We start from the raw sequence: 22,079 nt of genomic DNA, 5'->3' as shown, positions 1-22,079 counted from the left end.
CTGAGGTCAGCCCTGAGAACAGTAGGAATTGAATCGCAATCCTGCAAAAGAAGTCTCATCGATGTGCTTGCAATCGGGGTAACCGATATACCCAAAGACATGATAGAGGATGATCACATGACGGACGAAATGAGACTGGAAGTATGTATACGTGAGAGAAAGGAACAAATCATGAAATGTATATAAGAACCATTTTATGTCGCGTATCTGATTTAGGAAGGCACTCATCAGCATGTCAAGCTGAAGCAGAAATTTTGGCGATGACTCACTTTCTAGTCCATTCCCTTGCTGTAGCTTCATATCGAGGTCGATCAGTCTTGTAGGTCTGTTGATCAGGTCACACAAGTCAGCTCACTGCATATGGGAAAAGATGAAGATATACACCGTCTAGATTGTGGTATATCATGGGATGTCAAGGAAACAAGGGGGAGAAGAGAGAGAAGAATAATAGGTTTACAATGAAGCTCAGACTGTGAGATGAGACATGTTCAAGATGATGGTTCAAGATGATGGTTCAAGATGATGGTTCAAGATGATGGTTCAAGATGATGGTTCAAGATGATGAAACCGCAAAACTTACGTTAGCAATCTCCGGTACCAATGGATCATCAGGGTTAGGGTCTGTCAACATTGAACAGATCGAGAGGAGCACTATATGAATTTCATCAGTCAACCAGTCAGTATCTGGTGTATCAATAATCACTGAGATTGAGAGATATGACATACCCTTCGAAATGGTCAATGCAGGACTCCATTGATCTCTCAAGATATCCAAACAGATTGAACCGTTAGCGTTGATATTTGGGTGGTAGATTTTGGTGGTGAATTGAACCTTGGGGGGTTTAAATGGGTAGTCTATGATTGATTACATAGCATGTCAGAGTGTTTCAGGTTACATCGGAAGAGGAGATAAGCATACCGGTAGGGAAAGTAAGTGAGCTGTCACGAACGAGAATAGTTAGCTAAGGTATCGATTGATGAGAAAAGAAAGATGGAGCTCACAGGAAGAATACACCGCCGGCGTAAGGTGAGTCGGCCTAGGTTAAGTGATATTGTCATCATCAGTCTTCGATCCTCCCCACAAATAGTTCTACTAGAACAAGAATAAAGTCCCACTCACAGGCCCCATGATGGTGGCTTGCCATTGGAAGAGGTTGTCGTTGATAGGACCGGCAGAACATGACGATGGGGGATCACGTCCAAGGTCGATTAATTCCTGTGTGGGTCAGAACAAGACATATCGCGTGAGCATATTATTCCCACAACCACAGGCTCTCGATGATCCTCCTACGATGCATTGTAGCAGTCCAGCTGATGATTCACCTTGTTAATTCGTTTGAGAGCCATTGTGTATATTGGTTCCTATTGATTTGTCCCTGTAAAGCAAAAAGAATTCGATAGAATGGAAGTGGCAAGAAAGAGGGAGGGAAGACGGATGTGATCTTAGTCAGCTATTTATTCCTTTTCCTCCTCACGTTCTACTAGATAGATAGGGGTGTCCACGCTGAGAAGGCGAACTTACGAGACACCAGTAGCGTGTATGTGTGTTGTTTATGATAGGTGGCAATGTATAATGGGGATGCAAGGGTGAATGAGGTATATAATGGAATGATTCAGTCAGTCGGTCAGTCAGTGCAGTGTAGGTAGGTGATTGAGGACGAAAGGTGGGATGAGGCGCACTGGATAGATGCTTGGCCCGGTATTAACAATAACTCCATTGTGTGGCATCCTCCGTCATTTTCCATGACCGCTGATTCTGGTGAGCCAACAGACCGGTGGGAACTTTTCTGACCATACGCATAGAATGACCAGTACCGTCCAACAATTCGATTCGCATCCAATGTCCCCATCATAGGCGGAGCGGAGCGATTTCCCTACTCAAGCGGGATACGGAAAGGCAGAGATTATTGAAACCTGATAGAGACTTAACATGTAAACTCCTTTGGCCGAATCCAATCCTCCGAGGCCAACTGTTCCGCTAAATTCATATGCAAACGAGAACACTTTACGCAAATGAGCAGTTCGATAGCTAGTAGGTATGCATTTGATTGATCGACGTCTATTGGCTAGAAATCAACTAAATTAAAAAGTCCTATGTAAAAAGTCCAAATTCCTACGAAAGGTAAAGATCAAGATCAAGATACTATAAAGATGATATAAATGTATGAAACCATTCACTCTAATGTGCAGGTACTGATTTTATAATGCCGTTGTGACGGTACCCGGGAGGGTAACCAAGCTAGAATATAAAGATAATCTATAACCGCCACCACACATCTGGGCGGCGTTACCTGGACATGGGTAGTTACACTGAGAGGTACCGTCGGTGATAGTATCGATGATTTTTCCAGTAGCACCTCCTTGGAAGGAGTTACCACAGTAACATTGAGAAGCGTATTCGGTACCGGCCATGGTATATCCTGATTCGGAACATTGTCTTGCACATTTCTCACCGGTCATGGTCCCCTTGGTGATTAGGTCGGTAGCGGTGAAGTTGAGTGCTCGAGCAGATGACCCTTCACCGATACAACCCTTGTAAGTCCATCCGGTAGGTAAAGTGACGGAAGCAGTAAGGGTGTTAGGGTTGATATACAACCATATCGCGTTGGCTCCACCACAGTTCTCGTTGGCATTACCAACACAGTTCATCTTACATTCTCCGGAAGTCAAAAGAAGGGAAGCACCGCCGACTAAAGCAGAACCACAGTAACATTCACTTCCGTATTCGAGACCGGCCATGATGAATCCTCGATCGGCACAGTATTGAGTACAAGTTTCGACGGTCATACCGGTCTCGTCCTTGTAGGCGGCACCTCTCAAGGCTCGGTTAGCGACTTCTTGAAGACAAGCAGTCTTGACGTAACCGTTGACGATAGTATTAGAATAAGAGTAAGCAGGATTGTTGTATACTTGTAGAGCGTTCCAACCACCACATGGAGTAGATGGGTTACCGGCACAGGGAGTACCACAAAGTGTGGAGGTTTTGGTGAGATCGGCATCATTATCTAAAGAGTTACCACAGTAACATTCTCTGCCGTATTCAATACCACCATATTGGTATCCGAGAGAAGCACATTTATTAAGACACAATGGGACGGTCATAGCGTCGGTAGCCCAGGAGTAGTCGGTAAGAGCTCGCCCGTTGACTTCTTGCATACATTTCGATGCCGTTGACCATCCATCAGGAAGCGTAGCGGCGACTGAGAGTAGATCCGAAGAAAGGGCAGCACCGTTTAATTTGGTGGAGACGTAAAGAGACAGGGCATAATATCCACCACATGTTTGATCCTTGTTACCTGGACAAGCGACAGCGCAAGTGGCAGTTGTAGACAGAGAGGCACCGTTGGAGAGGTACGAACCACAGAAACATTGATTACCGTATTCGATACCGGCAATAGCGAACCCACCCGCGTCACATCGGGCGAGACAGCCTTCGATGGTGTTATTGTAATCGATAGTGAATGAACCGAGTAGGGCTCGACCAGTTTTGCCATCAGCGATACAAGGAATATCAGCTTTTTTCCATCCGGATGGTACAGTAGCGGTGGCAGAAGCGGAAGCGGAAGAGCTCGTTGAAGAGCTTGTGGAAGAGGAAGCTACCGATGAGGACGCGGCGGCTGAAGAGCTGGAAGCGGCAACAGAGTTGGAGGCAGCAACTGATGATGATGAGCTTGAAGCAGCGACTGAAGAAGATGAAGATGAGGAAGCGGTCTTGGAAGAGCTTGACAAGGCAGCGGCAGATGAGGAGCTTGATGCAGCGACTGAGGAAGAAGAGCTTGAAGCAGCCTTAGAAGAGCTTGACGAGGAACTAGAAGCAGCCACTGACGAGGAAGTGCTCGAAGATGCGGCCGATCCGGTCAACGAGGCAGCGCTGGAGGAAGCAGCAGCAGAGGAAGAGGTTGACGAGGCTTTGCTAGAAGAGGTTGAGCTGATAATGGCAGAGGAGCTGGCGGCAGCAGCTGAACTCGAGGATGATTTGGCAGAAGAGGTAGATGTAGAAGTGGAAGTGGAAGTAGAGGCAGCTTTGCTGGAAGAGGTGGAAGAAGAGGCGAGGGTACCGGTGACCCAGGGGTCTTCGGTGTTGCCACCACCGTATGACGAGATGGAAGGTGAAGGAGTAGGCTTATAGGTACCAAAGTAACTGACATAGTAAGATAATTCGGGCCAACTTCTCACACCAGAGGGCAGATTGAGACCATATTCGTCGTAGTACCAAGCTCTGAATGATTGAAGTTGGAATCAGCGACTTCCCATGAATTTGCGAAAAACCTTCACTCACTTTACGTATGCCAAAGTGTGACCTGCCCAACCCCAATTGGTCTGCCAAGTGGACCAGTCAAACGACTTGAAATTCGCCCAAGGGTCTGTCGCCCTAGGAGCGAGGGATCGCTTTCCAGCAGATGCAGCTTTGTCATGTCGTCGGGGTCCGTTTCGGGCACCGGCGACTTCAGCTTGAGCGCTGCCGATACTCAAGATCGCGATTAGCAGAGAAAGAGTGAATGAGGCCTGTAATTTGACCATGGTCGGTTATTTTGATGACTGATGAGGATCTGTCGAGTATCGAATGAGCCGATGTGTTGCTGATTCCGAAGAAGTTCTATTTGAAAGAATTCTTGAATGGTTGTCGAGTCGAGTTTGTAGATTTGTTGAAGCTGATGGTTAAAGAAAGAAAAGAAGAAAAAAAGGAGGGGCATCTTGGGTATTGGGTGAAGTTGAATATAAACATCCAGACTGTCAGATTTGGGAGTTACAATCTGAATAACAAGCGAGGGGCAAGAAGAGAGAGGGGCATTGATGCACAAGGTTTCGGCCCTGTTTGATCTTCGTAATCTGAAGAACAACGATGCATGATTCCCATCTTTCCTCCTTCGTTGGGAGCGTAAGGGTCAACTTCGGTAAGTATCAAGTGGAACAAAGTGTTACGATGAGGCTTTAGATTGGATGTCTTGAATATAGGAAAAACCGTTGAAACGATGTAAACAAATCTACCAAATCCGTCCATTGGGTCATATTTTCCAAAAACCAATATAAACATTCCTTTTTGAGAGTTAGCTTACCTGACAAGTAGAGAGGACCTTGAAAATTAGTCACACACGATGAAGATAACATATTCTTATTGGTCGCTGGAACAAATAAACGTGAACCCTTTCGATGAGGCAGAACGCCATGTTATCATTTGGACAAATGTGATCAATCAACAACCCTGTGGTGATGTCGATCCCTAATGGTTGTCTCACTAAAGGCACACTGTCTGCATAGTAGATTTAGGTTCAAGGAATGACAAAGTTACTAATGGGTGACAAACGAATGCACATGGGTCTAACTGATGTGAAATATACTGAATCCGGCTGTGATCGACGGAATCGACGTGTTCCTGTCGTTCCAGCTCCGGGTGAGTTACGTTACCTTTCAGGTTCGTCTTCGCCACTTGCCGGTCCTTGAACCAAATATAGCAGAAAGTGGGAGAGCATGAAGCAGCGATCAACAAAACTACTATCCCGGTGAATCACGATGTGGTCGTAGATTCCCAAGCTCTGTTTGGAGTTCCGTCTAGTGTCAACCGAAATGATGTTTATTTTCCTGTCTGCGCCGAGACGAGGTGAGTCGGGATGTCTATCGACCTATTAGTCCAAAACCCCTTCATGAATCACTCCCCGAAGTGGAGTGTAGGCTAAATGGAACTAGCGCATGCAATCTCGAAATCGAAGTTAAAGCTTGTTTTAGTAGGTCTCGGTCGGAAATGGCTGCATAGGTTTCACTGTTTTATTCCGCGGTGATCGTTCACGTATCTGAAATTCCGATCGCCGACATGACGATCTGCCCAATTCAGCTTGAAATTGGAAGTAACTGCTGTTCAGCAAAGCCAATACATACGTGGACCGACTCTCGCATTTTCGAAATTACCATTCTGTCCCGTCCCCTTCAGTAGGCGTCGATCAGTCAGCCGCAATAGCAATAAGAGTCTCGGATGGTATACCCGATTATGCACGTCTGTCTCTCTCTCACATTGCCTTCACGTCCAATTGCTCAAAGCGGTTTTCTCGGCGATCCGTCGATCCTCAAAGCACGTTGATCAAGCCACAAGATCTACCTCGAACGATCGGCAGGTCTCCTGAAAAAGCCATATTGATCGACTCCTATCGACTTGCATGCGTTCCCTTTGCCATGCTTTTATGGAAAATTCAATGCAAGCTCACACCTCGCGATCTGTTCCGGCGCTGTAGCGTAGTGCGGAGTTTGCAACGCGTGATTTATCAAGTTCGATGTTTCAATAATCAGGCCCATTCTACAAAAGCATTGAGAAGTAGTAAGAGACGCACTTTCAATTCATTTCCAGTACCCAACAGGGCCTCGGAGAGACAGGCGAAAAAAAGAATATCACCCAACTAGAAAATATGATCTACACTTTTATCTAATCTACTTTTCTTTTCCGTCCTCCACTTCTCTTCAGCTATAGCTTTCATCTCTTCCATCTCGGCTACACCAGTTGTGAAGTCCATCTCGTTAGCTCTGATGCCAAACCATTTTTGACCGTATCTCAACACCATGTTGATCTTCCATCCTATCGAGAGGACGATAAAGATGAATACAGCCGCATAGGTGAACATAAAATCTGGTACGGTGAATGTTCCAGGAGCGAAGATGTAGTGTCCACTATGATTCACTCGCATTAGCTGCCTACTGATATTACTTGACTCTTGCCGAGATGGGGTGACGTACCTAAAGATCAAAGCGAATGGAGCCCAGAACAGTGCCCACCAAGCTGACCAAGGTTGGAAGTATCCTCTGGCAGGCAAGAATTCGTTTCCTAGCCCATGTGCTCTCATACCTGCTCTGAAACGAAGGTAGGAGCTATTGATCCAAATACCAGCTGTGTGTGCCTATCATCTTCGCGTTCAAGACTCACGCTGCGATGGAGATCCAGGTGATCATTTGAGTAGCAGCAGTCAAGTTGATAAGCCAGCTGAGAACTGTTGGTACGTATTCATTAGCGTCGCACCGGACGACAGGATCATGTACACAGGCAGAAGGCGGGACACACCAGTAGCACTTCCGCTTCCCAAAGCCATGAAGGACAAACATCCGAGAGCGAGGGTAACAAGGACACAAACGTATGGTAGTCCATATTTGTTGGTTATGGTGACGATTCGAGGTGCATGACCTTCAAGACCTAGTAGGTATAAGGTTCTACTCGCAGCGAAAGCCATGGAAGAGGTGGAACAAAATAGGGAGATGAGAAGACCAGCGACGAGGATGGAGGGTAAAATGGGGATACCAAGTCGATCCATGTTAATGATGTACTATCGGTTCCCTCGGTCAGCACCTACCAGCCACATAGTACAAGTATAGACGAGCGTGATGGTACTTACAGGTGATTTTGGCAGCGCCTGTAGAACCCAGAAGAGAGGGATCATTCGAAGAAGCGTTGATACCAGCAAAGAAAGCACCTCCTACGTAGAACCCTAGAATTCTATAAATCGTCGAGTTGAAGGCTTTTGGCAATACCCTTCGGGGGTTCTGTACTTCCCCAGCAGCCAAAGCGATATAATCGGGACCAACCTATATGAGTAATGAACATCAATCATGATGATTGAGCTGGCTCTGAATCACACTGTTGACTTACAATACCGTATGCGGCCCATTGCACGGCGTGCCAAATAGCTTGAGCTCTATCGACTCCAGAGGAATCGGCGAAAGGTCCCGGATCTTTCCAGAATCTATGAGATGGAGGGGCGCTTATCAGCGATGCGAGATGCTTACATATATGCCGAAAACAAAGACTCTCACCTGAATCCGTATTTGTCATGTTTTGGGTTTCCTCCCACCATAGTGATGAAAGTAAAGATGACAGCACCAAAGATCATGAAAATTTTACCGATACTGATCCAAAATTGTGCGAAATTGTTCACAGGGGTCAGTGATCCGTGTGGTGATGAGAACATGTACAGGTCTGACTTACCGGTTTCACCGTATACTCTAACATTGAAGACCTGAACAAAGAGCAAGAGAGCCAAACCGACTGAGATGATAACAGCCGGTGTGAGATCAGGAGCCCAGTATGCGACCAAAACATTCATCGATGTAAACTCTCCGCAAATCAATGAGACTTGACAGAGGAAATAATTCCCTACATTCGCAAGGCGAAAATATCAATAAACGTCCCGATGGCAAAGGAATGACGAGACTTACAACCCAAGGAGAAACCTAAAGAAGGGTCCAAGAATCGAGTAGCGTAGTAAACGAAACCACCTTCAACAGGGAACAGAGTACACATTTCGACCAAACAGTTACTGATGGCCTAAGAGTCCTCCAAGAAGTAGTATCAGCAACTGCTCCATACATCGACTGGTACGTTAGGGTGACTTACCCAGACAACGGTGGACCATAGTATCACACCAATCAATAAAGCCAAGGGACCACCTGTCAAGGGAGATCCGATGGACAGGAAGACCGATGATCCGATGGCACCTGAGATAGCGATGAGCTGTAAATGCCTCATCTTCAGACCTCTATACAGCGTCAATACTTCGTTAACTCCGTTCGATATCAGCCGTGATAGGTATTTGCACTCACCTTTGAGCATGATTCGAGAAGATGTTCTCTGCAGGAGCCTCGGCAGTATCAAAAGTTTGGACCTGGACGGCATCAACGACATCCTTTGGTGTACCATAATCAGGTATGTTGGAGCTCGTATGTACACTTGAGCTGGACATCTTGCTTCTCCTTTCGCGTGATGATGGATGATGAACGAAGAAGAAGGGAAGAAGGGGTTAATTAATCATGACGCAGATAATATCGCTGAAGCCCTCCCTGATATATATCTGGAACCGCCCATTCAGAGTCAGAGTCGTTATCTATCGCCCTTCCGTTCACCGAGTATGATCAAGTGACAGGTCGAATATCATTGGATCGTCCGAATGTATTGGGATCTGCAGCTGTGATGATGCTTTTGAGAGGAAACACGAAGAAATTGCTATGGAAGCTTCAACAGGGTATTTTTAGACTTAACCGCCAGGTACGCGCATCTAACCGAATTCACGGTAACGATTCGAGTCGGTTAACCAACGTAAATATATGAGTGGCGCCTTGGCACCGGATGTCATCAGGCATAGACTGTGTAGCTATCAGAAGTGTCTGAACAATCAGTCAAGAGGTCCTTGCCGCGACTGATATGGATTTATTGCAGTACTGAGATCAGCTGACGAGCTTTATGATTGACGGGCAGACGGGAGTCATCGTAAGCCTGACGTCAGTAGTACTATCACTACCTAATCTCCTACAACCATTCACCTAAAGCCACGAGGCCTCATTTCGGCAAGGCAAAGCTGATGTGATGCATTATATAGGTGGAATATCCCATAGACGGAGAACAAAAATGGGAAGAGCAGTGTACATTTAGGCTGTTGGTTACAAAGTGGATTTTATAAATTATGTTGTCTATATTTTTCTCCTCGCAATCTCTCTTCAGTGACCTGATAGCATTCTGGTAAACCAGTGTCCTTCCATTCAGACCCTTGCACCAGCTGTGCCAAACCTCGGGAGCATGTGAATGTACGGGCCTTTGTATGAATTACGACTGCTCAGCTCAAATGCCTATCTATTCTGGTTCACGCAAGTAGTCAGATTAACTTACCATACCGTGTCCATTATGACCACAACTCATCCATTGACCTGATTTCCCTGGTACAGCCCCAACATATGGTACCCCGTCGGCACTCTGTCATAAGCACAGTCAGCCCAGGCGACTTGTACAGGAAAAATTCGACACATACCAGGCCAATGATACCGCTCCAAGAACGATCATGACGCACACCAAAGCCTGTCTTCGGTGTTTTGTATTCATCCCTGAGCATCAAGACTTACGGTCAGCTCCTTCTGTGCGCGATGAATAACATATAATCATGTACAAGCACTGCGTGGGACAGAGCACATACCATAAGAATCCACTCTTACCCAATTCCTTTACGCAGTCCGTTATAGGTTGGAAATCCTTCAGGCTATCATCGTATTTCCTGCTTTCTTTAGCTTCTACATATTCCTCCAGACAATATTGGTTCGGCTGTACACCTCCGAATAGTATAGCCCCATCAGAGGTCGATCGTGGATTCACAGAGTATAGACCTTCTTTGTATATCACTGAACATGAGTTACTTAACGCCTTCGAGCCCGAATGAGTACTGGGCGGGTAGACGAGGTTGCACATGTGTGGTATAGGGGTCATCGATTTCTTAGTCTCTGGCAACAAAGCTGCTGAATATGCATTTGTAGTATGTATGACCGTAGATGTGCTTATCTTGCCCCGAGAGGTATGTACAGTCCAATTGTTTCTTGATCCGGAGACGGTAGTGACAGGTGTCATGGTCTGAAGGTTGAGGCCTAGCTTCAAGCATCGCTTAATGACAAATGCAACTGAGCAGTCACCGAGCAGTGAGCTTTATTCTTTGGTAATGATATGACGACTCACCTAGTTTCCATGGGTGTAAGGTAGATGCGTTCCATGCGTAAACGGCTTTCGCCCCTTTGACTCGGGAGATCTGATTCATCAGCTACATAACTTACAAGGCCATGACTCACCTTCTCAGCTTGCGAAGGGTCAAGGATTACGTCCACTAGACTAGCATCCCCCCCCAGCGGCTTTGAAAGCTCTCATATTATCTGCTGATCGTGCGACCACTTCCTCATCCATCAGAAAGTCCAGCTATAATTATTGTCAGCACGGACAGGAATGAAAGAATAGACGATTCTACATACTGTTTTCCCATTCCATACATCGCAATCTATGTTATTCCTACTAACGAAGTCGACTAGAGCGTCCCGAGTCTCCCTTTCGTTGTCCAATACCTGTCCGTCTTCTGTTCAGTACGTCATATGGGGGTGTAATGTCACCCTGCTCACCTTCAGTGCTTGGCTCTTACCAAAGCGCTCAGCATATTCAGAGAAACCTCTCCATAAATCAGGCTTACAATGACCTGCATTTCTACCTATCGCTCCCGAACACAATTCTCTGGCTTCAAGAATTACCACAAATCTAGGTGGATTGGGTGATTCGAGCAGGTTCAGAGCAGTCAGAGCTCCTGATATCTACATACACAGCCTAGTCAGCTATATATACTGCCATGTTGCAACGTAGATCTCCAGCTTACTCCCGAACCGATTATCACCACATCTGCTTTACTAGGAAGCTCTTCGCTACTTCGGTAATCAAGGAGGGGGTTGTTACGGACGGTAGCTAGCAAATGGGATAGACTCATACCACTCTCCAAAGGCAGCCCTGTAACTTCATCATCAAGTTTGAGGTTCGCCAGACTTCTATTCTCCATACCTACTGGAGGTAAGCCTATATCTGATTGAGCAGGCATATTGACGGTGTTTCAGTGGTATCGACTGTATAGCCAGAGGAGGGATACGATTGATAGATATGCATGATCAATCAGGTCACAGTACTTGGTTGATTATTGCTATAAATCCAACGGACAATAATGTATGAAGTCAACGTTGTTCGTTGCTCTTATCTCACTCGCGTATGTACGGGTACGCTTACGGCTAAGTCAGACCCTGAAATCTTCTCTTCGCTCATATCGTTCTATTGAAGAGCTAGGTGAACTCTCATAGGCTATTCGGGGTCGTAAATAGCTCACGGTTCCACCAATACACAACATAGGTCTGCTGACCACATTCATGTAGAAGGAGACTGGTGCGGTCGACTTAAGCGGGCTTGCGAGTAAGTTAATCAGGTCGCGCTTAGAAAGATGATGGCAAGCCTCAGGATTTGTGGAGTAAGAAGATTTCTCGTTGAGATGATTTCACTATTGCAGACCGGGGTTAGGATACTCCGAATTTTGTTATCGCAAGCAGCGATGTACGCGTAGCAGACGTATCAGCGCCGGGTCTCTTCCTGTAACGCCAGCATGTCTATAGAGGCAGACTGTTGGCGAAACAATACCTACCATCGAATGATCCTTGGACCGGTCTCGATATATCACTCGTCAGAGATTCAACGCAGGCTGACCCTACTTGTTCTATCGGGATGTGTGCAGATGTTCAAACCCTCACAAGGATGATGGTGAACTTGATCACTGGTAGCCAATCAGAGGACCCCAGCCAAATGTAGAGTGCCACGTGCCATTTACATTTAGTACCTAACGAGAACAACACCACTTGAATGCGTTTTCATTCTCACACTGTCAGTTGTTTTGCCACCCAGCACTCATGTTTACACTGATATCCAAAAGAGCTCGACTTTAAGCACGATGCCGCCTGCGGATAGCACGCATGTAAGACATCGAAGAAGTAGAACAGGTGAGGTCGCATTATCTCCAAGGGTTGTCCTCGTTCTTGGCAACTGCTGATTACGGTGGGATTCATCACAGGTTGCTTGACCTGTAGAAAATTGAAGCACAAGTGCGTATGAATACGTGTTTCCAGTGATTTATTGGAGTGTTCTTGGGCTGATCCTCATGCCCACGAAGATGCGACGAGCAGAAACCTGTTTGTGGAAGATGTCAAAGGACAGTTAGAATAGTGAGTAAACATCCCTCCACTCGTAAGTACTTCGCTGAGGTTATATGTATGGTAGTGTACATATCCAATAGCAGTGAACAACAACCCCGGTACCTCTGAATCTGCCTTATCGTCATCTTCCAAACAAGTGATCAATCTCAATGTACTTCCCCATGCCGAAAGTTCACGAGATGCACAGTTGAATGCCATCATCAATGCTATTGGAACGATCCCACCTGCAATCACCCTGGTGGATCTGCTAGCTCTGTCTATCCCAGATGTGAAGGAGAGATCTTTGGCGAGTCCGCCAATCCATCTAGATATGAACTTTCCTTACTGACTTATGGCTATGGCTACAACACTTCCTATGTTATGGTAAGTTGAAGATATAACCTGTCTAAAAAATGGATGAAATAAGCTTACCTACTGATGTTTACTAGGCACCGTGAATCTGCATGCGATACCTCATCCTGAAAGACCTGTAAACTGTTTCGATATGTCCGAATGCTTCCAGAACCGTCGAGGCTCGTCCATGGAGATTGACTCATTCTTCCTATCCATTATTTCCATCGCGGCTGTACATCGTTCCTCAATGTTCTTGCGATCAGAAAAGAATTATCTCAAACAAACCCCAATGGGTAGATGGGGTATACCACCTCTACCATCATCGAATGATCCACCAAACTCGAGCCAGATCAAATCCCTTAGAGATACCAGTATCCAATCGTCCAAAGCTGCTATTGAGATGGGTAAAATAGCTCTGAATCTCAAATTTTCCGATATAGACATATCTACAAACTCTCCAGATGAAGCCGACAACAATGCGATAGCGGCCCCTGGTGCGAATGCTGAGATACAGAAGATAACCGATACGATCTTGACTAGTATAGTCTGTATATGCATATCACAAGTGATGTTAGTTTCGACACAATGGAAAGAAGCGTATAACTTAGGATTGAAACTTGTCAAATTACGTGGAGGACCTATCAAACTTTTAGAAGAAGCTAAGAAGATATCGTTAGATCATTTGAATAGGACCAGAACTTTATTGGAGAATCTGGCAATAATAGATGTATGGCATTGTCTTGCTTCGGGAGCGGCACCTACTTTGCTTGAAAAGGAATTCCAACCTTGGTGGTGAGTTGCGTGGCCCCTACAAGCACTCACAGGTTGAAGTACTGAACGAAATTCGATATGTAGGTTCGACTTTGCCGAGCAGAACGCTGATTCGACACATCCAGACTCCTTCCAATTCGTGTGCGGTATGGACAGGGGGATGTTAGAAGTTGTAGGTTCATTGCCCCCGGTATATACTGCGTGCGACTGTGCTGATAAATCACGTTCAGGTTAATCGAATCAACATCTTGGTTCACGAGAAGGAAGTCTTATCCAAATTACCTAATCCGACCTACATCACTATTCACGGTCAGAAAGTACAAGATATGTTATTAGAATTGGATATATGGGAAGTGACCATAGGTACTGCAGATAGATTATCTCGCGTTCAGCTTGGTAATCTAATTATTGCATATACTATGAGGGTGAGTAGTCGAATATGCGCTTCATATGAGCCTGTTGTGTTTGTGTTGCTGAAGTCTACGTGTATCGCCCAATAGGTCGTCATCTGCGTTGATCTGCTAGGATATCCCCATTCTCACCCTACCGTTCAAACTTATACCAGCTCTGCTTTGAATCACTTGGAAAGTTCGAGGTCATCACCATGTACAGTCAACATGCTCGTGCCGACTTTGATAGTCGGGTCGATGATGTTCACTCGTGAAGGTAGATATCAGGCTAAGAAAGTCATAGAAGCTCTAAGATCGGATGCAAGCTTCTCGTACGATGTAGAAGAAGCTCTGAGGATACTTGATCAGGTAGGTTATAGCAGTAAATCTGTCATGGAAGTCATTTGGCTGATGTAGACTCGCCACTGAATAGTTGTATAAGTTGAAAGACCAAGGTGTACAGGATCCATCTTGGAGAAGCCTCTTACAGGATATCCTGTTGTTATGATTTCGTTGCCGCTTCTCCTTACTTCATCTCGTTGGGGAGAAAAGAGTTGTATAGATTCGATATTTCCGTTGTATAACAACCTACCTAGAGCGTTGTGTTGTACTGTTCAGCCTTTGTTGTACCGCCCGAAACATGCAAAGATAATGAACAGCATATGAATCATCCTCTTGATCTTTTGCCCACACATATTATTCAATCTCTCATCTCACAAATTCCGGTATGACATGGAATAACATCCGACATGAACATACAGTAAACTATCCACACGACTTCCTCGCATTTTCCCACCCATCCCCATCCCACATGAATATCTCCTCCTTCATTATCTTTTACCTCTTGCGACATTGTTCAGCACCGTTCAAGCTACTGTCCAAAGGACACCTCCGCCTCTTATTGTATTTATTTTCTCCTTGCAGAGCTAATTGCAACTTTTAGCCATAGCTTCGGGAAAAGTCAATCTCGCTCTACTTCCATTCTCATGTCCGACAGTATGAGAATTATCATCGTAATCCGACAACGAGTCTGATTTGGCTACGTGCCCTTTCGAAGACTTGACTTGGTTGTTATTGTTTTTGGCGTAGACGTCGTCCTGAAAATTCGAATGACACGACACGATCAGCCAGAATCGAGATCAGGTCAATGCAAAATACAAGGATTGTCAGCAATCACTCACATGGATGTAAGTTTCTTGTTGGACAGTAACTTCAAGCTGAGTGGGTTTACGATCCGTCATGGCGTATACTTGGGGTGCCTATAGAAATGGCATAACATTCAGAATCTCAGCATTACTATGTTACAGAGATACCTAAACACCTACACCTCCAGATTTGGTATCTGTCGTATTGACAGTGAACGATAACCTGGCATTCAGAGTGAAAAGTAAACCAACAGTATACGCCTTTGATTGAAGCGCCTGTTTCGTTTGAATTCCCACGAATTAGCTTGGTTTACCGACGAGTTTAAGTAAAATTAGCATAGATGGACTGTAAGTGAACTTACTTGAAATACAGCTCCGAGCAAGGACGAGGGAGTTTGAGCTATATATCAAACACACATACAAAAGACCACTAGTCAGTCCATTGATGGATCCCTTCTCTTGAAATGGGGAAGGAGGAAATTACTCACACCATTCGATGACATATGCCAAAGCTAGGAAAGTAGGTGGTAATTGAGCTTCAAAAGTCAATCTGATCAATCGAGTGACCATTCGATCGGTATGTGCCCAACTATGACATTCCAAACACGGATGAAGAAGAAGAAAAGGCGCCTGTCAGATCAAGTGTATACTTCTGCCACAAGAGTTATGAGTGGAAAACCTACCCAGATTTAGATTTAAGCAAACCCCAAAGGATACATGCAGCGATCAACACGTCTGCAGCGGTAGTGGTGGCAGTCCAAGCTGATACAATAACATATGTCAGCTCTGCAATGTTTGAAATCAGAAACCTCCGGCCGAATCTTACTGATCAATGTGGGTCCGGATTTATCGGCACCCAATAAACTGGGTTGTGAGCCGAACACGATGGTGACTCCTATACCACCGCCCGCGCTGTGATGTAAGGACGAAGTATCAGCACAGCACATACGAGAGGAGGAGGACCCTTTTTATCAGATATGTACTCACGCAGCAAGGATCAGTGCCTAAAGTAGAGTGAGAGTTAGCTTGAAATGATAGTGATGAAGGGAGACAATTGTCTCACCATGATGATTGCATAGACGAACTTGTTTCTTCGTACGAGTAGATAAGCTATAAGTGGTACAGCAAATCAACAGATGTTCTTGGACAATACAGCACTGTATACCATTGTTTGGTGGAATGGGCCTCACTTACCTCTGTACGCAAAGAAGCTTTGCACAGCACAGACACAGAGGACTAACGTAGAACGAGTATTGTGATCTCAGCGTCCATGTCGAATCGCATGAATGGGTTCGTTCGACTGTCGTGAAGGTATGAAGGAGGGCTCGAACATACCATCGAATAAAGGCATCATTCCCAACCACCTGACTTCGAGCCAAGGTCTGAAACGTCCGTAGACAACAGTGTTAGCCCCACGATCCATCCGGTACAATCATTAGGAATGAGTACAAGAGCCACTCACAACCATAAGCCATATGAGTCTACAAAGAGGTACGACATGTATACCCAGTAATAACAAGTGATTGTGAAACTCCACAGCTACACATGAGTTAACGACGTTCAGCAATTCTGTTTCTACGTTGCGTCGGTGAATATACTTACAGAACACCAAAGTACAACCGCTTTCGTAAAGAGTTTATCATTCCTCTGGTATCTACAGCCATCAAGAATAAAGACCATTAGTTTATATTCTTCGAAAGAGAAAAAAAGGGACAGGGGTTAACGGACCCATTGAGAGAAAGAAGGGGAGAAAGTAAATAGACCTACGTGAAATAGCTTATAACTTGTAATAACAATACTCCAGCTAAGAAGGTATCAATGATCAAAGAAGCCATCTGACATTCTAATTACATGGCATATACGCAAAAGCATTCTGGATCAGCGAGAGTAGTCAAAGGTTTTTTCGAAAGGGATACTTACGAAGCATGAATCTCTGCGAGAACAGGATCAGCGGTTGTCCAATTGTCTTTGAGGGAAAAGAGACACAACTCACAGCATCTTTGGCGAATAACTCTTTGGCAGCAGCTTCATCGAACCCATCAATGATCTTATCTTTCTGAGCGTTGACGTTCATCTTGTCGGAAGTGCCACTATGACTGTTCTCTTTGATGATCCTAAGTACTGTAGTCGTGTCAGAAATGTGTGCTGTGTGTTCTGTGATAAGCTGTAAGTCTAAGTGCCGATGTTGAAAGCTTGAGATGATACAAGTATGACACGTTGCCTTACCTTGAAGTTGGTCGTCGAGAAGGAAGAGAAAGCGAGATATAATGAGTTTTTTCCTCTTTATACAGTATCGGATCTTCTCAAGTCTTGCTTTTTTGGTTTCTTTTCTTTTTTTTGTCTCTATCCATCCGTCTGATGTTTCTCACTATTTTCTTTGTGCAAATGCAGGAAAGTATTTTTAGAGTTAGATCAAAGTCCACTCTGGATGGATCAATGTAATTTTCACGAGCTGTGCGTATCCTTGACCGAAAACTTTCGAGATATCATTGGCAAAATTCAAGAGATGGTTGAAGGACCTAAATGAGACTAAAGTGTCATACATTCACGCCCGTTACCAAGCACATGCACCATATGGTATACGTACGTAGGTATGCCATGGTGAGATCTGAGTATCTGTGTATCGCTCATCGCATGGCTCATCACACTTCGGTTGTTGATGTTGATGTTGACTTTGGCGAATTAATCCAGATCTCTTGGTATTGGTGTTGTTGCGCAACACTTCGATCAAAGTGTATTTTAAATGATACTGTACTGTATCGAGGCACAGTATTAGATGGACTGGTCATTCGTCTTTAGATCCTGAGATGTGAATACGATAGGATATATAAAGGACCTATAGCATATGTTGTCTCCATTCAGACGATCTATAACTTACCATGACATCCAATTAGGGAGTCGGAAGTATAACCCTATGTGAATTGTCAAAAGCGATCTACCTTCTTCTTAGTACGAGTGCAATCAATGATGATGGTTGTCAAGGTGCCACAATACAAAGATGCTGTACATATAACTTGCACTAAGTCAGTTCCCTAGATATGATCGCACGGATACAGTACAACCCTTAGAGAGATCTTGATGAGGATCGAGAGATGATGTAGCTCAGTCTTACGCTTCCCATTGTATGAAGCTGTCTTGCTGTTCCAGCAATGTCATGTGTTAGTAGACAATTTGAGATGAAGTACTGTAAGTTTTATCTCGAACGTGTTCATGTGGTTGACTCATTGATGTCGAATGATCGATGATGACCCATTAACCGATGACCAAAAGTCGACATACTGTACCTTTCGTGATGAAATAAAGTTTGCTGCGCCCCTTATAGTATCCTACCTTGACCACGATGTCCATGCCTAAGCGCATCATCTAGACACAAAACACCTCGGCTATCGCATTGAATTGACACTTGTGTATCCATGGGACCTGTACACCTAGCCGGCGGTATATCGTATCATACATTAGTCTAGACTCAAGATCACAGTAAGTACGACAAGTACGACGACAACCACGAACAAGGATAGATCTCCGCGTCGATTTTTTCATTGGGGGAGAATAGACATATTTCATCCAAATATCCTGGATTCGATCTGCCTGAATAGTACGGGTATGAACGATGTCGCTATAAGTCCTAGTCCAGTATAGACTCCAACTTTAGTGAGGACTGTCAAAGGAGGGTTGGCATGTCAGCACATGGTCACATCCGAAATATGCGGATGGAGACGCAGTTTCACAACCACAAGACAACAACAAGAAAAGATTCAAAGCTTGCACTTCCAGGAGCAGTAGAGGGACCAACAGCAAAGACATGATGAAGATGTTTTCATCTTCATCTTCGACCCTCACATTGACAGGCAATGGCCTCCAAATCTGACCTGTCACCAAGACCGACTCACCTTCTGCATCATATTTCGCTCTGTCACCTTTCCGTTTATTCATCCTAACCAATACTCTAATCTCCTCATCTTTCCTCTTTTTCTCCTTTTCTTTCTCTGTAGTAACACCGTTATTCATCCTCTTTCTCAATCCTTCACTCTCAGCGTAAGGAGGCGACTTCAATTCCTTCCCATTCAACAAAGGTGAATCTACAGGTGAGATGCCAGTTGAAGAATCATTTTCACCAATTTGTAGATCTACCACTGAAGGGATATGTCTGAATGCGATATTGGAAGGCACTTCTTGATAATCACTATTCAGTTTCATTCCATTAGCCATTGTGCGTGAGGACGATAGTGTTAGGTAGGAGAGAGGCAAAATTTACGTGGCAGCTTTATAGAACCTTCTTGTAGGTAGATGAGTTCCCGAGAGTTTCGAGATCACTCTAAATACGGGTGGGAGTATACGAAGTAAAGAGGCCTTCACGACTAGTCTCCAAGCGAACATCAATCCTAGACCTACATTATGTCAGATTAGCTATGTTTATGCCGTGGATGTTGCAAACTCACCTATAATCAGCCTGAAGATGGCTATTCCTAAACCAACAAAGAAACCTCTACCGAAAGGTTCTCGCTGTAAGAGAGCTGGTACAGCTTGATTCGTTGTAACTCCCCACCAATGCCCCAAGAATGAACCTAGTATGACAGAGAGGACGGCAATGGCATCCTCAAAGCAGGGGCAATCATCTAACGGTTGAGGATGGTAATGTACCATCGCGAGGGTGAGGGGGACAGTGATACCGGGAACTGTATGGGACGTATAGTGTTTTAGCATGATCTCTCGTCTCGACATTAAGTAGATTGCGGTCAGAGAGAATGAGATGATAAGAGGAACTCACCTAACCATGTACCTGTATTCACCCACGCTTCCGTCTGATCTCCAACGAAGATCCATAATAGCCAACAGGCCGTTCCCATCAGACCGCCCCCTATGATATCGGCTACGGGAATCAACAAGGTTAGCAGTGCATCAGTACCAGCAAATATGTGTAAGACAAGTAATAGCGGTACACACCTGTCGAATGCATTCCTGTGTATAGCCTTCCTCCTATTACACTCGCAGCGTATATCGCCAGAACTACAATGAAGTCATCAGCACGTGGGGTGTGTCGTTCCATGAGCATGTATATATAACCACTCACATATCCATCCAACAATGATGGTTGGCATTCCTACATGCTCCCTCAGTTCATACAACCATTGTCCGAAGAAAAGAGCGATACTGGTCGAGTTGGTAGAATGGGAAGAGGGAAAGCCTATTCATGTATGATAAGCTAAAGGCATTCAGGAAGAAATGCATGAAATGAGCTCACCGTACTCATGGTGATGTGTGCTCATACCTAACAAGTCATGAGGCTCAGCGACCATACATCGCAGAAGCAGACAAAAAAGCGTATACTGCAGGTAACTCACTCAGACGTATCACCGGTGGACTGTATGGTCTAGGTGTACACACCAGATCTTTCGCAAAGGATGACACGTATATTCCCATACCCACAACATGAAGTAGTCTGAAAACAACCCTCAGGTGAGCTTGGATCTTGTTATGTTTTCAGAAGGAGATGGAGTAGCTCACACTCTACCTTTTAGTGGGAAACCAAAGAAAAACAACACCGGTAAGAAGGTCATGAAGAATGTATGTGCTGGTGATGGAGAACCAAGTTTTAGCTGCACAATGTCCTCACAAGTCCATCTCCCTGACAAATTATCGCCCTATCTACTAGTTCTACCTTTCAGAGAACTGCTCAAAGCCTCAACTCACTCCCAAATATAGCCGTCCAGTAGAAAAACTTATCTCTCCCGTCAGTCCTTACTCTCTTTTGCCAATCGGCCATCCAATCTTTCTCCTCCCTCAGCCTCTTTACCAGTTTCCTCCTCAGCCATGCTCGCCAAGAGGGTAGATACCGATCGTATATCTCATCAGGTTGACAACCCGGTTCCCACTCTGTTTTGAGCTTTGAGTCGGGTGAAGGTGAATGTTGGAATACAGCTGTTTCTGCTCTTGCTGGTGGAACCAGGTGGTTTGCCGATGACATTTTTCACTTTGGGTTGTTATATCCTCGAGCTGAGCATCATTTTCTTTTGATGATGAGGGGGGTGAGAAAGTCGAATTGGTTTACTACGACTGTTTATCAACTTTCTTGCTCGGACAAGAGACACCACGGTTATCTTTTCATTTCTCGAATAACCGTGGACGAGTTGCCTGTAAACAGGTCTGTGCGCGTGGCCCCGCATTCATCGATTAAACACCTATCAAAGGCGTGCGAATACTGAGAGATGAAACCCATTAGGCACGCCCGAGGTCACCTCTTGCACCTCCACGTTCGAGGTCAACTTGTATTCGCAGCATCATATTATCACCACGATAACTCAAAGCAGCGTAGACCTCAAAACAGATATATCGCAACTATACAGACCAGAGCCAGGAAGAAGAAGTACAGTGATAGGAAAGATGTCGGAAACGTACGCTTCGATAAAGGTGAGTTGACCTACATCTCACCCACTGTTCAAGCTTCAAGCTTCGTTCAAATGGAAGATCCTCGAGCTGACGATATAATCTCTCACTCCGTCAGACCCTTCATTCGAGTCTACCATCATTTCAACCATCCATCTCCACATCCTTACTGCCGAGCATAGCCTTAATATGCCTGTTGGCTTTCTTCGCTTTGACTTTCCTTTTCACAACGTGAGTACTTATCACCGATATATTCCCAAACAACCAGGAACTAAATATATGAAATATTGATGATGGTATACAACGTAGATTACCGAAATCCAAGGTGCCCATCTCTGAAATAACAACGGCTCTATTAGCGTCTGCATTAGCTGGTGGTGGAGTAGTGGCTTTGTTCTGCACGTTGGGCGTATATGTGTGATACAACGACTCTTCGTCAGTGATATAAAAAAAATGGAAAAATGCTTAGGTTATAAGAGGTGTGATTTCATAGAGAGATTTTTTTTTGTAAGATATTAGCTATCATGTATATTATCTTCAAGTC

The 22,079-nt window shown here is 44.9% G+C and overlaps 11 protein-coding genes across 11 annotated transcripts; 3 read left to right on the top strand and 8 right to left on the bottom strand.

The window, feature by feature from the left end:
- Window positions 1–265: 265 nt before the first annotated feature.
- I203_105197 (ubiquitin-conjugating enzyme E2 4) lies at window positions 266–1,347 on the bottom strand (the record flags this gene model as incomplete). The annotated part of the gene is made up of 7 exons (XM_019144367.1): window positions 266–325; window positions 581–651; window positions 727–855; window positions 920–939; window positions 1,003–1,037; window positions 1,121–1,216; window positions 1,324–1,347. 7 exons carry the CDS (start codon window positions 1,345–1,347, stop codon window positions 266–268), a joined length of 435 nt encoding a protein of 144 aa, XP_019005702.1.
- An 852-nt stretch (window positions 1,348–2,199) lies between these two features.
- On the bottom strand, window positions 2,200–4,521 carry I203_105196 (uncharacterized protein; the record flags this gene model as incomplete). The annotated part of the gene is made up of 2 exons (XM_019144366.1): window positions 2,200–4,219; window positions 4,280–4,521. The coding sequence occupies 2 exons, from the start codon at window positions 4,519–4,521 to the stop codon at window positions 2,200–2,202; spliced, it is 2,262 nt and encodes a 753-aa protein (XP_019005701.1).
- A 1,865-nt stretch (window positions 4,522–6,386) lies between these two features.
- On the bottom strand, window positions 6,387–7,208 carry I203_105195 (uncharacterized protein; the record flags this gene model as incomplete). Its single annotated transcript, XM_019144365.2, has 4 exons — window positions 6,387–6,654; window positions 6,721–6,852; window positions 6,908–6,971; window positions 7,043–7,208. The coding sequence occupies 4 exons, from the start codon at window positions 7,206–7,208 to the stop codon at window positions 6,387–6,389; spliced, it is 630 nt and encodes a 209-aa protein (XP_019005700.2).
- Window positions 7,209–7,290: 82 nt separating this feature from the next.
- Window positions 7,291–8,714, bottom strand: I203_105194 (uncharacterized protein; the record flags this gene model as incomplete). The annotated part of the gene is made up of 7 exons (XM_019144364.1): window positions 7,291–7,301; window positions 7,371–7,560; window positions 7,625–7,718; window positions 7,789–8,128; window positions 8,191–8,299; window positions 8,369–8,510; window positions 8,575–8,714. 7 exons carry the CDS (start codon window positions 8,712–8,714, stop codon window positions 7,291–7,293), a joined length of 1,026 nt encoding a protein of 341 aa, XP_019005699.1.
- Window positions 8,715–9,422: 708 nt separating this feature from the next.
- On the bottom strand, window positions 9,423–10,544 carry I203_105193 (uncharacterized protein; the record flags this gene model as incomplete). Its single annotated transcript, XM_019144363.2, has 5 exons — window positions 9,423–9,560; window positions 9,635–9,718; window positions 9,774–9,846; window positions 9,936–10,410; window positions 10,466–10,544. The coding sequence occupies 5 exons, from the start codon at window positions 10,542–10,544 to the stop codon at window positions 9,423–9,425; spliced, it is 849 nt and encodes a 282-aa protein (XP_019005698.2).
- A 71-nt stretch (window positions 10,545–10,615) lies between these two features.
- On the bottom strand, window positions 10,616–11,360 carry I203_105192 (uncharacterized protein; the record flags this gene model as incomplete). The annotated part of the gene is made up of 4 exons (XM_065517712.1): window positions 10,616–10,699; window positions 10,753–10,842; window positions 10,897–11,082; window positions 11,145–11,360. 4 exons carry the CDS (start codon window positions 11,358–11,360, stop codon window positions 10,616–10,618), a joined length of 576 nt encoding a protein of 191 aa, XP_065373016.1.
- An 891-nt stretch (window positions 11,361–12,251) lies between these two features.
- On the top strand, window positions 12,252–12,841 carry I203_105191 (uncharacterized protein; the record flags this gene model as incomplete). Its single annotated transcript, XM_065517711.1, has 4 exons — window positions 12,252–12,300; window positions 12,372–12,402; window positions 12,471–12,522; window positions 12,578–12,841. 4 exons carry the CDS (start codon window positions 12,252–12,254, stop codon window positions 12,839–12,841), a joined length of 396 nt encoding a protein of 131 aa, XP_065373015.1.
- Window positions 12,842–13,093: 252 nt separating this feature from the next.
- I203_105190 (uncharacterized protein) lies at window positions 13,094–14,514 on the top strand (the record flags this gene model as incomplete). The annotated part of the gene is made up of 5 exons (XM_019144362.2): window positions 13,094–13,638; window positions 13,702–13,789; window positions 13,848–14,042; window positions 14,118–14,375; window positions 14,440–14,514. 5 exons carry the CDS (start codon window positions 13,094–13,096, stop codon window positions 14,512–14,514), a joined length of 1,161 nt encoding a protein of 386 aa, XP_019005697.2.
- A 418-nt stretch (window positions 14,515–14,932) lies between these two features.
- On the bottom strand, window positions 14,933–17,225 carry I203_105189 (uncharacterized protein; the record flags this gene model as incomplete). The annotated part of the gene is made up of 16 exons (XM_019144361.1): window positions 14,933–15,103; window positions 15,188–15,265; window positions 15,332–15,427; window positions 15,514–15,551; window positions 15,640–15,740; window positions 15,835–15,913; window positions 15,978–16,063; window positions 16,139–16,155; window positions 16,215–16,261; window positions 16,346–16,387; window positions 16,487–16,533; window positions 16,614–16,690; window positions 16,754–16,805; window positions 16,919–16,994; window positions 17,072–17,084; window positions 17,145–17,225. 16 exons carry the CDS (start codon window positions 17,223–17,225, stop codon window positions 14,933–14,935), a joined length of 1,101 nt encoding a protein of 366 aa, XP_019005696.1.
- A 1,486-nt stretch (window positions 17,226–18,711) lies between these two features.
- On the bottom strand, window positions 18,712–21,116 carry I203_105188 (uncharacterized protein; the record flags this gene model as incomplete). The annotated part of the gene is made up of 11 exons (XM_065517710.1): window positions 18,712–18,809; window positions 19,042–19,334; window positions 19,407–19,539; window positions 19,591–19,827; window positions 19,920–20,021; window positions 20,096–20,158; window positions 20,223–20,336; window positions 20,394–20,420; window positions 20,494–20,591; window positions 20,657–20,723; window positions 20,843–21,116. The coding sequence occupies 11 exons, from the start codon at window positions 21,114–21,116 to the stop codon at window positions 18,712–18,714; spliced, it is 1,506 nt and encodes a 501-aa protein (XP_065373014.1).
- Window positions 21,117–21,532: 416 nt separating this feature from the next.
- Window positions 21,533–21,956, top strand: I203_105187 (uncharacterized protein; the record flags this gene model as incomplete). The annotated part of the gene is made up of 3 exons (XM_019144359.1): window positions 21,533–21,559; window positions 21,654–21,766; window positions 21,845–21,956. 3 exons carry the CDS (start codon window positions 21,533–21,535, stop codon window positions 21,954–21,956), a joined length of 252 nt encoding a protein of 83 aa, XP_019005694.1.
- Between the last annotated feature and the right edge of the window lie 123 nt (window positions 21,957–22,079).

Source organism: Kwoniella mangroviensis (genome assembly GCF_000507465.2).
Source record: "Kwoniella mangroviensis CBS 8507 chromosome 1 map unlocalized Ctg02, whole genome shotgun sequence".
Taxonomy (NCBI): Eukaryota; Fungi; Basidiomycota; class Tremellomycetes; order Tremellales; family Cryptococcaceae; genus Kwoniella; species Kwoniella mangrovensis.
Note: the sequence above shows the minus strand (reverse complement) of the source record. Positions and strands in the feature narration are given on the sequence as shown.